Source organism: Rhopilema esculentum, chromosome 4, assembly GCF_057945365.1.
Source record: "Rhopilema esculentum isolate cy_ngs chromosome 4, ASM5794536v1, whole genome shotgun sequence".
Taxonomy (NCBI): Eukaryota; Metazoa; Cnidaria; class Scyphozoa; order Rhizostomeae; family Rhizostomatidae; genus Rhopilema; species Rhopilema esculentum.
The window spans coordinates 483,327-497,680 of record NC_142818.1 but is presented as its reverse complement, the minus strand read 5'-3'; the positions used below and the strand labels follow the sequence as shown (position 1 = coordinate 497,680).

General features: G+C 37.8%; 1 protein-coding gene across 1 annotated transcript; it reads right to left on the bottom strand.

The window, feature by feature from the left end:
- Positions 1-5,953: 5,953 nt before the first annotated feature.
- LOC148960288 (uncharacterized) lies at positions 5,954-7,294 on the bottom strand. The gene has a single exon (XM_089114797.1). The coding sequence runs from the start codon at positions 6,917-6,919 to the stop codon at positions 6,473-6,475; it is 447 nt and encodes a 148-aa protein (XP_088970923.1). The 5' UTR covers positions 6,920-7,294; the 3' UTR covers positions 5,954-6,472.
- Positions 7,295-14,354: the final 7,060 nt, after the last annotated feature.

The window sequence follows — 14,354 nt, the reverse complement described above, 5'->3', positions numbered from 1 at the left end:
CTTAATTCAGAAGCTCGTTGATATGTGCCCTTTTTATCGTCGTTGGTCGCGCGAATCTCTGTTCAAGCAAATCGACAGCTACGTCATAATTTTTTCAGTCAAAGCAAGTCCAGCAATTACTTTTTTGGCAGGCTCTTCCAAATAGTGCTTCAAATACGAAAACTTGTCAATCTTTGAAATCTCTTCGTTTTCGTAAACCGCACTTTTATAACTATCCCAGAACTCCTGCCAATCTTGGGGGCGGCCACTAAATTTTTTCAGTTCCAACTTCGGTAGCTTCGCACGAACTTTACGAGTTGCTGACGACGCTGAACTTTCTACAGAATAAACTGATTCTTCTGAGCCATGTCTTGTTAAATTAGGCTTCTGCGATTCCAACTGCTTCTCATTCTTCACTAAACTCTTCAACTTGAGCAGCGCTAGATTTATTTTTTCCTTCATCTCTCCAGCCTCAGAAATTTCTTGTAAGCATCCCAAACCATCTTCATCAATTTCGCTTACAAGACCCAAAATTTCGTCATCCAATTTTTCTAAGACTTCAAATTTCTCATCTAGCTGTATCTCAAGCTGCTTCAACTTCAATTGATCTTCAAGACTATCTTCAATCTGTCTGATCAACTGCGTTGCAAAAGCTCTATGTCCTCCTCTGATGTTTCTCTTCTTCTTCAGTTCATCCATAGTTCATTCACTGAAACACAAATGCATCTAGGTTCGGTGGACCAGATTTTTAGACCTCTCAGGATCTATCTTGCTGATTCTTTTTAAACTTTGTATTCCAGAGAAAACACTGAAGAAAAAGTCATTCGAGCTTTTCACATTTCATATCATTCAGCAAATCACAGCTGGGTTCGCACAACCACCCCCAGTTGCACGCACGCAATAACAAAACTTCAACGTTCTATATATATACTGTAAACTAATTAATCCAAAATAAACTACCAATGACGATGCCCTATTCAATTTACGTCAGTTGGCTCAAACGAAAGTGTAATTATTATAATCGAAGCAATTAGAAAATATGGTAAACAGAAAAGCTGCGTCACCAAGTCACAAGATACATTTTAAGGCTTAATTACACTAAACCAAAACCTTAATCGACTACGCAATGAAAATTTACGTGAAAACCCGAACAAATGGTATTGGGAAGTCCCTTCATAAATTGTCGGGATAACAAGGCAGAAGTGGCAGCTTTTTCCAAAGTCGGATCCGCCTTTTTCAGCAATTCCTGAAGAGACCACAGAAAAACACTAGGATCCTCACCACTACGCAAAACACGATCTTCAAATTCTCGAAAATAGCCTTCTCGTCCGACAGCAGGACACAAGGCAGTCTGGAGACTGGTTGCTAAATGTGCAAACGTATCTTTTTCATCATCGGATAATGTATGAAAATACGTAGCCGCCAACCCTCGCAAAAATGCCGGCAGCTTTTGCAACTTTTGGTCGTCTGTCCAGCCATTAGCGGAGGCACAACAATTAAATTGGCAAAGCCAATTCGGGAAATCACCAGAATCAAACTTTTCCGGCAAAATGCTACTCGCCATTGCTTTTACCTCTGTCACCAATTTGTTATGACCGGGCAGAACGGACAACAGAAACAGACGTGTCTCTAGTGCATATTCCAATTCTCTAATCTTCGAACAATCACGGTTTTCCAACTTATTGATAAACGTGACATGTCATCACATGACGAGCACAAGCAATACGTCATTAACTAGCATTGCCTTATGACACCATTAGAAAACTCACGATTCTACAGATGTGCCTTCGAACATGACATCACATGCACACATGCACACGTTACAGCAAGTTGAAATCGAGGAAATAAAAAGGAACTTAGATGCCAGGGAAATTAATGAAAGAGAGAATGCAGAACAAAACCATTAAGTTATTGATGAAACATTATTACCTGAGAGGAAGGTATCACCACTAAAGAAGAAAAAGTGTTGACACAAATAAAAGAAAAATTCGAGCATCCAAAAAGATTAGAAGCGCAAAACTTACGACATGTAGATAGGAAGAAATTGCGAGAATCGTCAACGATAGTAAATAGTGTTATCAGTAGAGTTAAAACTAAAAACATCACAGAGATCAATGTGCTAGTACTGGCTGGGGCGAATGTTGTTGCTGATCTAATGAATATCAAGAAAAAGAAGGCATCCAGAGACAAAGATCCATGGTGGAAAAAGAGAATAACAGGAAAAATACGAGAGCTATTAAAGGATATCAGCAAATTAGACCAATGGAACAGAAAATCATTAGAAAGTGGACATGCTAAAAAAAAGCTGGAACAAGTTTACCATGTCAAAGGTAGAGTGATTTTGGTGGTTATTGAAGAGCTTAAGCAAAGGGTGAAGGCTAAGGCAGCTAAGATAAAGAAATACGAGGAAAGAAACAATCAGTTTCTGCAAAATAGGCTCTTCCAAACAAACAGAAAGAGATTGTTTGAAAAAATCGATGGAAAGGAAAGGAATTGCGAAATCAAGCCAGATGCAGAAGAAAGTAAAACATTCTGGAGTAGCATTTGGGGTATAGAGAAGAAGCACAACATAGATGCAGAAAGGCACAAAGATCTGGAGGAAAGCTATGGTAATATTCCACAACAAGAGAGTTTCCAAATTGACCAGGAAAGAATTATCAAAAACAGTTATCAAAACTACCAAAATGGAAAGCGTGTGGCCCGGACAAAGTGCATGGGTATTGGCTGAAAATATTTGATAGTATACATGAAAGAATGTCTAAACATTTTCAAGATTGCGTAGATACAGGAGAAGTACCGAACTGGATGGTGATAGGTAGAACGGCTCTTATCATCAAAGATGTGTCGAAAGGGAGTCTTGTCTCAAACTTTCGGCCCATTATTTGCCTTGCCATGATGTGGAAGTTAATGACTGGGATATTTGCTGAAGAAATGTATGACCATCTTGAAACGAATAAGTTGCTACCGGAAGAACAGAAAAGTTGCAGGCAAAATAGTAGGGGTACTAAAGACCAGCTTTTGATCGATAAAATGGTTATCAAGAACTGCAAAAGGAGAATGACAAACCTATGACTTGCGTGGATTGACTACAAGAAGGCATATGATATGGTGCCCCACTCCTGGATCAAACGATGTCTGCAAATGTTTAAGATTTCTGAAAGCGTTGGGCGACTGATAGCAAATTCTATGAATTCCTGGAAGGTAGAGTTAACATCCGGTACAGATGAATTAGGATTGGTGAATATTAGGAGAGGGATTTTTCAGGGAGACAGTTTATCTCCAATCTTGTTTGTTCTATATTTGATACTGTTATCTGCATTGTTGAATGGAATGGGAGATGGATATAAGCTTGGAAAAGACCGTGGCAAGATAAATCATCTTCTCTTTATGGATGATCTGAAGCTATACGCAAAAAATGAAAAAGAGCTTGACACACTTGTACAAACGGTGATAATCTTTATCGGTATTGAATTCGGCATCCAAAAATGCGCAATTGTTAAGCTGATAAGAGGTCATATTGTGGAAAGTTCAGGCATAGCTTTACCAGATGGAGCAGAGATAAGATCTTTGGAGCAAAGTGAGGGATATAAATATCTCGGCATTCTTCAAAGTGATGATATCAAGAGCAACGAAATGAAACAAATGACCAAGAAAGAATACTTCAGGAGGGTAAGAAAGGTTCTAAAAGCAAGTCTTAATGGAAAGAATACAATCGAGTCAATAAATTAATGGGCAGTTGCAACAGTGCGATATAGCGCAGGAATTGTAAACGGGACAAAGGAAGACTTACGAGAAATGGACAGGAAACACGAAAACTGCTATCAGATTTAGACAGACTGTATTGAAAGAGAAAAGAAGGAGGTCGGGGCTTAATTAGTATTGAGGATTCTATCACTTTAGAAGAGAATAGCCTTGGATATTATATAAATACTAAGCAAGAACAACTACTGAAAGAAGTGTGCTAAGAAAATATAAGCAAAGAGAGACAAAGCCCAGAGGAAAAGGGGAAAATGATAATTGAAAACAGAAAAGAAAGGTTTGGCGAAAAACTATTGCACTCTGCTTACTTCAAGGAGACAAAAGATGGTAAAGATGAAAAGGAAAGTTGGAAGAGGCTGGCAAATGGATATCTAAAAAAGGAAACAGAAGGAATGCTTATGGCAGCCCAAGATAAAGTACTTAGAACAAACTGGATATCGGTAATGATAGATAAAAGGCAAGGATCCGCAATGTGTCGAATATGCAGGGAGCGGGATGAGACTATAAGCCACATTGTCTCGGAGTGTAAAAAACTGGCACAAAATGAGTACAAGAAAGGGCGTCATGATAAAGTGGCTGCTGTGATACATTGGCATCTGTGCCACAAGTTTGGATTTCCTTGCGGATCAGAGAACTACGAACACTTTGTAGATAACACAATTGCTGTACTAGAAAATGAAGCAGTTAAACTTCTATGGGTCTAATATCGAACATAACAGACCAGGTATAGTTGTCATTGAAAAAAAGTCAAAAACATGTTATATAATAGACGTGGCATGTTCTTTCGATACCAGAAAAAAGAAAGGAATGGAAAAGAAAGATGCTTATTGCGATCTGAAGTACGAGATATTCAAAGTCTATAAAGGTGAAGTCAACAAAGTTCTCATCATTCAGTTATCATCGGAGCGTTAGGCTCAGTGACCAAAAGATTCAAAAATTACCTAGAGCAACTAAAGTGCGAAGTTCGGATGGAAGTAGTGCAAAGGACCTGCCTAACTAGCTTAACCTCAGTTCTCATTTTCTCTAAAAATCTGTTATCTTCTTTTGAGTTAGCAGTCTCTTTAGGAAGTTGATTTCTTTCAGTAGCTTGAGATATTTGAGCTTTCTCATTTTCTTTGGGCTTGCCTCATTAAAATCTTCTTTGTACATTTCTACCAACATTTGAGACAAATCCTTATTTTTTAGCGTTTCTTCAACTCTAAAGAAATGCTGTGCAATCTTATTTGATGGGCTACCCAAAACTGCAATTCTATTGCACCGTAATGTTGACATATGCTGTTCCGTATTGGTGAGGGTACCAACTATACACCATGTAAGAGGAGTTCTTTGAGCAAATGGGGCATTATTTTCTTCATTGATCACTTGTAACGGTCTAAGTGCCGTAGGACAGTTGACTCCAATAAGCAAAGCAACTGGAGCATCAGGATCAATATCAGGAATTTCTTTCACGATACTTTCAAGGTGTGGCCAATGTTTCATTTTATCTACTGTAGGTATTTCATCTTTGTCAATGAGCAAACTTTTGCGGGTTAATAATCTTGGTAAACTTATCGTATTTGTGTTGTTGACATCAGAAACCATGAAGCCCTCCACTATTTGTGAATCTTCTGACACTGTGCCAGCCATGGTCTCTATACAGATTTCAGATTTTCGTATCAGTACCTTTGATGTCAAAGTTATCAAACACATCTTGATTTATAAATAAACCTTAACTGCAATTGTCAAGCATGCCATAAACTTTTAATACTTTGTCAGGAGACGTTTTGTGAAATAACAGCATTGGCTGCACACTCATTGACATTATAGTACTCTTTGTTCCCAAGGAAGAAGTTCCTGATTCATTAGCTTTTGTACATCCATTACTAATTTCTCTACGGTCACTTGATTTTACTTCTGAGGTGTGGTTCTTGGCTTTTGATTTAAACTTGTGAGTACCATGCTTTCCTTACGGGTGAAATCCACCGCAATCTTCTTTGCTGCATACTCATTTCTGTGGGCAGTCAACGACAGTGTTATCTGAAGAAACACATCCAAAACAAAGCCTTTTTGAAATCACAAACATTTTACGAGTATAAGGTGATTTGGCAAGAAAATCTTTGCAGTTGTCCAAATCATGTTCTTTACTGCAACAAGGAGAAAGAAGATCTTTTACAACTGTTTCACTGCCGGTATTAGGTACAATCTTCTGATCTAGTTGCAAAGGAAACTACTCTTGGCTTTGAACCTCCTTTTAATGCTTTGGACTGGTCGAATTTTAAAGGCTTTTTGTCAATCACTTTAGACAGAGCTACTCGACTAAATATCGGATCGTTGGCGACTTCTGATTCTTTTCTTACAAACTCAACAAAGTCAACGAAAGTTGCTCTTCTTTGCGCTTTTGACAAAGTCTTGCACACATTCTCTGACCACCTTCTTTGCAATCTTTGGGGCAATTTGATGCACAGTGACTGTAGAAGAGAGCTGGTGTTTAATTCATTGACGTAAACTTGATCCCACAATGCACCTTGGCATTTGATTAAGAAAACATAGAATTCACGAAACCCTTTTCCATCACCTTCCAAAATACGTGGCCATTGTCTCAGTTTCTCCATGTACATATTTGCAATCGTGATAGGATTTCCATAGTTTTCTTCTGGCAAATTTTTAGCTCTTTCATAAGCGGCAGATTCTTCCAAATATAAAAAAGTCTCAATTTTAGACTTTGCTTCCCCATATGTATGCTGGATTAACAAAACTAATCTCTGGGATCTTTAACTCTCGCCTCAACCACTGTTTCAAACATGCTAATGAAATATTGATACTTCATTGGCTCTCCACCAAACTTTTCAAGCTTGGGCTTTGAAGCTCCTTGCCGATGGAAACACTCTCCTTGTTTGACTATAAATAGATATAACATCTTAATTGCTTCCATATTCTCTTGGTTAGATAATCTGTTCTCTGTTTGAGCTGTATTTCGAGAAGTAGGTCGAACCGCCTGAGGTTCTGGTGCTGCAAACATAGCATGGGCATGTTGGGACGTAGGTGGATTTGGTGTAGTTATATATCTCTGTGTAAACTGTAGTCCGGCAGATGGTATGAACCTTGGTACAAACGATGGAGTTTTGGCATCTAAAGCATTTGCTTTTTTATCAAAGAACATGTCATCTTTATCAGCAAAATCCATATGTTCTTCTGATTTCATTCGGATATTGTTATCGCCAGTATTCTTAGAAGGGCTTAAGACATAACTATCCCCTAATAATTTTCTATGAACCTTGTCAGCTGCTTGTGCTACAGCTAACTCTTTCTCCAACCTTGTTCTATCGAGTTCTGCTTCTGCCTTTTTCTCCTTTTCAAGGTATTTTGATTTTGCTTGCAGCTTCGCGATTTTCGCTCTGTTTCTTATGACGTAGTCCAGAGTGCTGCTAGGTGCTCCAGATAACGTTAATCTTTTGGATTTTTTAGATCGAACTGAACCCCTTGAAGATTTCGACGAATTTGAAACTGTGTCTTCGCCAGTATTAACATCTTGTAGCCATTTTGTGACACGTAACTCATTTAATTTAATTAATCGCTCTCATTGTCAAACTGGCGAGAAAAACCTCGATACGCACATAAAACTTTATTCAAGCAATCTTTGACGTTATCGATATTTGCCGTTGAAACCATTAAACTCTGAATACGAATAATATGACTATCGATAATCTCGCTGTAGTAGCTTTGATTCTCACACCTCTGATCCTGATTTTCTATCCAATATGCCAAGCCTTTGTCAGTCATTCTACACTCTCGTTGTGGCCTTGAGCCAAATTAGGCAAAACCAGCATGTTCTGGCAATGACCCAAAGTTAGCAGGATAGTGGCGATTGATTTTGTTGATATCCGTGGGCAATGAACGTGATGAGTGCAATATTTTTTCCTCCGTAGGGTTGACTTGTGAACTTTCGTCCTTTGAATATTCCATAGCGCAGCATCATACAAAAAAGTTGTTCAAGAATGATAGAAAAAATGCTCAGACTATCCTAAAGTGTTCTCGAAAGTGACAATTTTGTAACTAACGCTTCAAAGGTATATCACACGAAATTCCAAGAGCATTAATATTTCGAAAACGATGATTATGGCACACATGAGTAAATTATGGCACTCAGGGACAGGATAAAATTATGGCACACAAGAGTGGTGCCATATGTTCTAGACCCTTACTCAAGTAAGAACATTTTTCATTAAAGTATTTTCTCTTTTTATATGGCTTTGTTCATGGCACTCGACATTCTCATTGTATCAATAGTCATGTCAAAAACGGTTGCACAGCACTATATTCCGTGTTTACACACTTTGGTTAAATTTAGCAAGCTAATCAAGACTCAGAGGTTAGGTCACAACATATCTTGCTGGATCTTACAATAAGATATAAAAGCAACCTGCCCTGCTAACCCAACATGTAGGAACGCAGCATTCGAAAGGTCCTTTAATTCACCATGACCTTTTCAGAATTTGAAACAGCCGCATGGGCGTTAAGGAAAGTTAAACTGGTAATTAGTTTGCTACTGAGAAGAAGATATTTATGAGGCCTGTAAGACAGTATGTGTATTTTGTAACAGTAGTTTAACATTCGCATTCGACCTTTGTTTGATAGTAATTATCAATAAGCAGTATTTATCATCTACAGTAAAACACGCAATGGATTGGTTACTAATATCATAAAGTTCTAAAGAACGCAACGTGATGATTATAGGAGCGTGGAAAGTCTCCATAGAAATGGTGTGTAAGTAAAGCTGCTGATTACTTCATCATAACTAACGCTCAACCTTTATGATCATTTTAGAGAGATCAACCTCTCTTGGTCCATGTTGATCGCAGCCTGTTTTTTTAATACTTGAGCTTTGTAAATATGAGCTCACACTTGGAAGTGTCTGTTGTAAGCTTCCATTATTTCAGGATTTCACGATAAAGAAGGCAAGAATTGAATTTTGACGATTTTTTGATAACACAACAAAACAACTTCTTATATATAATACTTAGAGAATACGGTTACACTTTTCTTTCCTAAACTATGACTCTCTCGTCTACCCTCATGAAATCTCCATGACGAGTCCTTAGCACGATGCTCACTGTTGAGATATTCACACGTGGTTACTCTCAAATCTAATTAAAGGCATGATATAATTTCGGCGCACGGGGGTACGCTTCATAATTCTAACAGAGTCAATTGGCAAGGTTGCAGTTATCGTGTACAAAGTGTACAGATTTGGATAGGCACACTGTTATTTTTACTGTCTTCGCAAAGTTTTCCCAGTCTCAATCTTTCTTAGCAATCTTCTTCTCATGCTGATTAGTGATTAGTTCATTTTAACTTTCCATAGTTTTCTATGAACGACCAATATTCTTCAGTCGAACAAATACGAGATCACCGAACAATTTCCGAATGGTCTATGCTGAGGGGCACGTGTCCCCTGCCCCCCCCCCAGCAACTACTCCCCTGAATAGCCAACGACGCCTTTGCATGTTAACATTTAATCACAAAACAAGAATTTTTTTGTTAAATACTGCATGCTTTGAGTGTCTGAAGAGACACTGAGATTGCAGACCTATGTTTTTTCATTAACTCATACAATGTCTGATTGCACTCTAAGCTCTAAGCGGAAGGAGGGCCATCAAGAATGCCATTCGAGACTTCCATCTTTACACATGTATCCGCCTGGTGAAAGTCACCCCAAAAAGCAAAAGACATTATATCAAGTTTTTTCATGGAAAAGGGTAAGGACAGAATCTGACTGACAATGCAACTAGGAGTTATAATAAAAAATACGTAAAGAAGTATATCTTTCTTTTGAGTATATGTATGACAATATTGTCTCATCTTGATGAGCATATCGTAATACACCAGAAAACTAAGTTTCAGGTTAGTGACTTCCATATCTTGAAAGATATGGAGGAAGACCCAAAAGAGGACTGGGTACATGTAACCAAGTCTAGAAAAGCTTTGAGGGGTAATTTCGAAGTTGGTTCTGCATCTAATCCTATTAGTATGTCGCATAGTGTAATCGTACCAAATATCGGCCGTGTATCATCAATATCAAAAGCATATCTGCAATTCATCATCTCAAAAATCTCTAGCATTGTCATCCGGTAAATTAATTTGATATCCTTCCGTTGAAACTAGGGTTTTTTTCTATTTTCTAGGGGTCGATCAACCACCGTTTTCTTTACATTTCGATAAACCAGTTTGTAACTTTAACTATAATCTTCGGCATAAATCCAAACAATGTTATTTTGTTGTAGTTGTTATTCAAAGCTCGATGAAAAGGGCGGGCGCATGCAGGTCATTTCGATTTGACATAGATGTGCTATAAAGGGCATCCCTATTCATGAAATAATGCATGCTTTGGGGTTTTACCATGAGCAATCACGATATGACAGGGATTCAGATCAAGTGGAGCAGATACAGAGAAGTCAGTACGCTAGTGCTTGAATTGATGATTGTTCGTTGCTTTGAATCACAACGAGCACCACTGATGAACTGCGTAGCCTTATAAAGTGTTTTTTAAATTCAAAGCTTAAATTTCATTATTCAACTTGGTCGAAATTCGTCTAAAAACGCACTGGTTTAGATGATTGCGCTAAGGAAACAGTTGCACAAGGCTAGGACGTCGAGTAGAGATTGGCATAAAGTCTTAAAGAAAGGTCACTCATGGAATAGTTCAGACGATCTCAACCGTACATGTACCCTAGCATTGAAACCCTCCAAGCAAAGGAGTTATTTTCTAGCAACCTGAGGATCTCATGCCCCAGGTGTTCACGTTTTCGACATCGCTCACAAAAGATTCACCACGTCCAACTTTTCAGAGGCAATTCCACATTTGTTTTGTTATATTAAATATAAAACATTTAGTACTTTAACAAACCAATGCATTGTTTATGTTTAGACCAAACTCCTTGCTTCTCTGATGGCAATTTCGTTGATTTTGCTTAATAGAAAGGAGGATTCAATTCAAGAAAAAGCAAAGAAATGATATGACAACTCTTGGACTGTCACATGAATATGATGGCATTATGCACCATGGGCCCTATGCATTCGTCATTGACAAAACGAAAACAACCATAGTGAAGAAGCTCAGTTTCGGTGGAACCATTGGACAACAGTCAGACTTCAGCTTTACCGATCTACAATCCCGGGCAAAAATGTTGAGCCAAAATGCAATTTTTGTAATTTTCTACTTTCATTGCCCATATAAATTCGAATCCCCCCTTTTCCCTCGATTCAATGTTGGATTTGTAGTTCTACTTCCACTTCTAAGCTATCCACTTCTAAGCTATCCACTTCTAAGCTATCCACTTCTAAGCTATCCATTTCTAAGCTATCCACTTCTAAGCTATCCACTTCTAAGCTATCCACTTCTAAGCTATCCACTTCTAAGCTATCCACTTCTAAGCTATTCACTTCTAAGCTATCCACTTCTAAGCTATCCACTTCTAAGCTATCCACTTCTAAGCTATCCATTTCTAAGCTATCCACTTCTAAGCTATCCATTTCTAAGCTATCCACTTCTAAGCTATCCACTTCTAAGCTATCCACTTCTAAGCTATCCACTTCTAAGCTATCCACTTCTAAGCTATCCACTTCTAAGCTATCCACTTCTAAGCTATCCACTTCTAAGCTATCCACTTCTAAGCTATCCATTTCTAAGCTATCCACTTCTAAGCTATCCATTTCTAAGCTATCCACTTCTAAGCTTTCCACTTCTAAGCTATCCACTTCTAAGCTATCCATTTCTAAGCTATCCACTTCTAAGCTATCCACTTCTAAGCTATCCACTTCTAAGCTATCCACTTCTAAGCTATCCACTTCTAAGCTATCCACTTCTAAGCTATCCACTTCTAAGCTATCCACTTCTAAGCTATCCATTTCTAAGCTATCTACTTCTAAGCTATCCATTTCTAAGCTATCCACTTCTAAGCTATCCACTTCTAAGCTATCCACTTCTAAGCTATCCACTTCTAAGCTATCCACTTCTAAGCTATCCACTTCTAAGCTATCCACTTCTAAGCTATTCATTTCTAAGCTATCCATTTCTAAGCTATCCACTTCTAAGCTATCCATCTCTAAGCTATCCACTTCTAAGCTATCCATTTCTAAGCTATCCACTTCTAAGCTATCCATTTCTAAGCTATCCACTTCTAAGCTATCCACTTCTAAGCTATCCACTTCTAAGCTATCCACTTCTAAGCTATCCACTTCTAAGCTATCCACTTCTAAGCTATCCATTTCTAAGCTATCCACTTCTAAGCTATCCATTTCTAAGCTATCCACTTCTAAGCTATCCATTTCTAAGCTATCCACTTCTAAGCTATCCACTTCTAAGCTATCCACTTCTAAGCTATTCACTTCTAAGCTTTCCACTTCTAAGCTATCCACTTCTAAGCTATACACTTCTAAGCTATCCACTTCTAAGCTATCCACTTCTAAGCTATCCACTTCTAAGCTATCCACTTCTAAGCTATCCATTTCTTAGCTATCCACTTCTAAGCTATCCACTTCTAAGCTATCCACTTCTAAGCTATTCACTTCTAAGCTATCCATTTCTAAGCTATCCACTTCTAAGCTATCCATTTCTAAGCTATCCACTTCTAAGCTATCTATTTCTAAGCTATCCACTTCTAAGCTATCCACTTCTAAGCTATCCACTTCTAAGCTATCCATTTCTAAGCTATCCACTTCTAAGCTATTCACTTCTAAGCTATTCACTTTCAATCTTCCAATTCACCGGCGCATGATTGTTATGTTGTCTTAGGCTCTTCTCTCTGTGATCTCTTCCTCTAATACACGAAATGGGGAAATCTTAGCGACAACAAAATAGCACAAAGCAAACATCATGGAAACAGCGCGACCGGGTCAGTCTTTCTTCATTTGTTGCCTCTCTTGCCCAGGTCTCTGACCTCTTTTTTGCATCTGATTTGTGTTTTTGTCTGATAATTCTTGATTGTCCAAACAAGAAGCATTTCCTAGCATTTTGTACTTTCAAATGGCTTTCAATGTTTACGAAATGATAAGTCTTTTACAAACATTCAAATCTTTTCCAAATATTTTGCAAATCTTTTCCCTACAAATAAAAAGGACGCTATTGTGTAGACAGAAGGAGCTCGTCCGAGTCCTATCGGAAATTCGACCGAGTCCGGGTCAGGTGCGATCGTGGTCTTATGAACTGAGTTGTGTAAAGACATTTCCCTACTTACTGTAAATACCTAACCAAAGTTTCCATCAAATCAAGCTACATTTGATGACTTTTCGCTAAGACTCAATTCAAGGTAATGTTGAAGTTGTAGTTCAGATTAAACCTCGCAGTGAATCACTGTATAGCAGTTTCCATCAGAAAATTTAAGTCAATATCAATATATTACATTATCTGTCATGGTTTATAGTAAAATCTGATTTGCTCACAAGTACGAGTTCAAATCCAGTGTGACTTCAAAAGACGTGTTGCTAGAGAACATAAAGCAAAGCGCAGCGAGGGAATCTGTATTACTACTGTTTTCATTATTGTAAGATGTCCTGTAAAATGTGTTTTGATTGAGTTAAAGTAGATTAGTTTTATTATTATTTGAAAGTCTTGAGTTAGGAATAGGTTGGATTTGAGCTTTGGTTTAAGCCTACTTTGAAAATACCTGGGAATCGTTTGGCACATTTATAAGTTAGAAATTCATTTTGTGGCTGATTGAAATCTCAAGTGTAATTTGAAGGAACACTGGGATGTATATGGTACCAATATGATTTTTTCATATTTGAATTTTCGTACGGGAGCATTGCTCGGTTTTACAAAGTCCAATACGGTATTATCATTTTACATTACTTGGCGATGTTTTCAATAAGAGCAATCAATCGCACATGCCCTTCAAGAATTTAAGGAGCAGTTTTCAAAAGAAGCCGTGGCTTCTATTTTATAAAAAAAGTGATTTAATCAAGTGCAACCTTTCTTGCTTTTTAAGCAATAGTTTGCCATTTTTCGAATTCAAATCATCAAAATCTATCAGATTAAACTCATTACCAATCATATTGCGACAAGTGACATGTGCCCTTAAAATTTTAGACAAATTCTCTCTTTTTACAAGTGTCTGCTTTAGAGCTGAGACTTATTATCTTAGGGTTTCTACCCAACTGCGTTCTCTATTAACGAAGGATTTCTATTTATGTTTGCTCCAAGATTCCTGCCACTTCTACTCGAGGCTTCTTCTATTTGACGCGGCTTCTATTCGAGGCAACTTCTATTCGAGACAGCTTTTCTTCCAAAAATTCGGCAACCAAACGGTACCGAACTTGTTTTTATTTGTTATAACTAGCTTTCAAAGAGAAATGTTTTTGTGCCTAGTTATATTGGATTAAAGTATCGTTCTATTCCTTTGATAAATAAGGAAGAAATGCAAGTTGACGTTTTCATTAAACCCAAGGACTTTAATCCCCTACTGTACTCTCTCCATGATTATTAGCAGAATGTGAAAAGCAATAACAAACGTTTTGAATCCTTAATTAAAAAGAAGCCCAAAAGTTGAAAGCTTCATTTCAAAAAGAATTAATCAACTGATTAAATTCTGAAAGAAACATTTGCAAGAACGGTGCTTATCAAAGTAACTTGAGGTCAATAT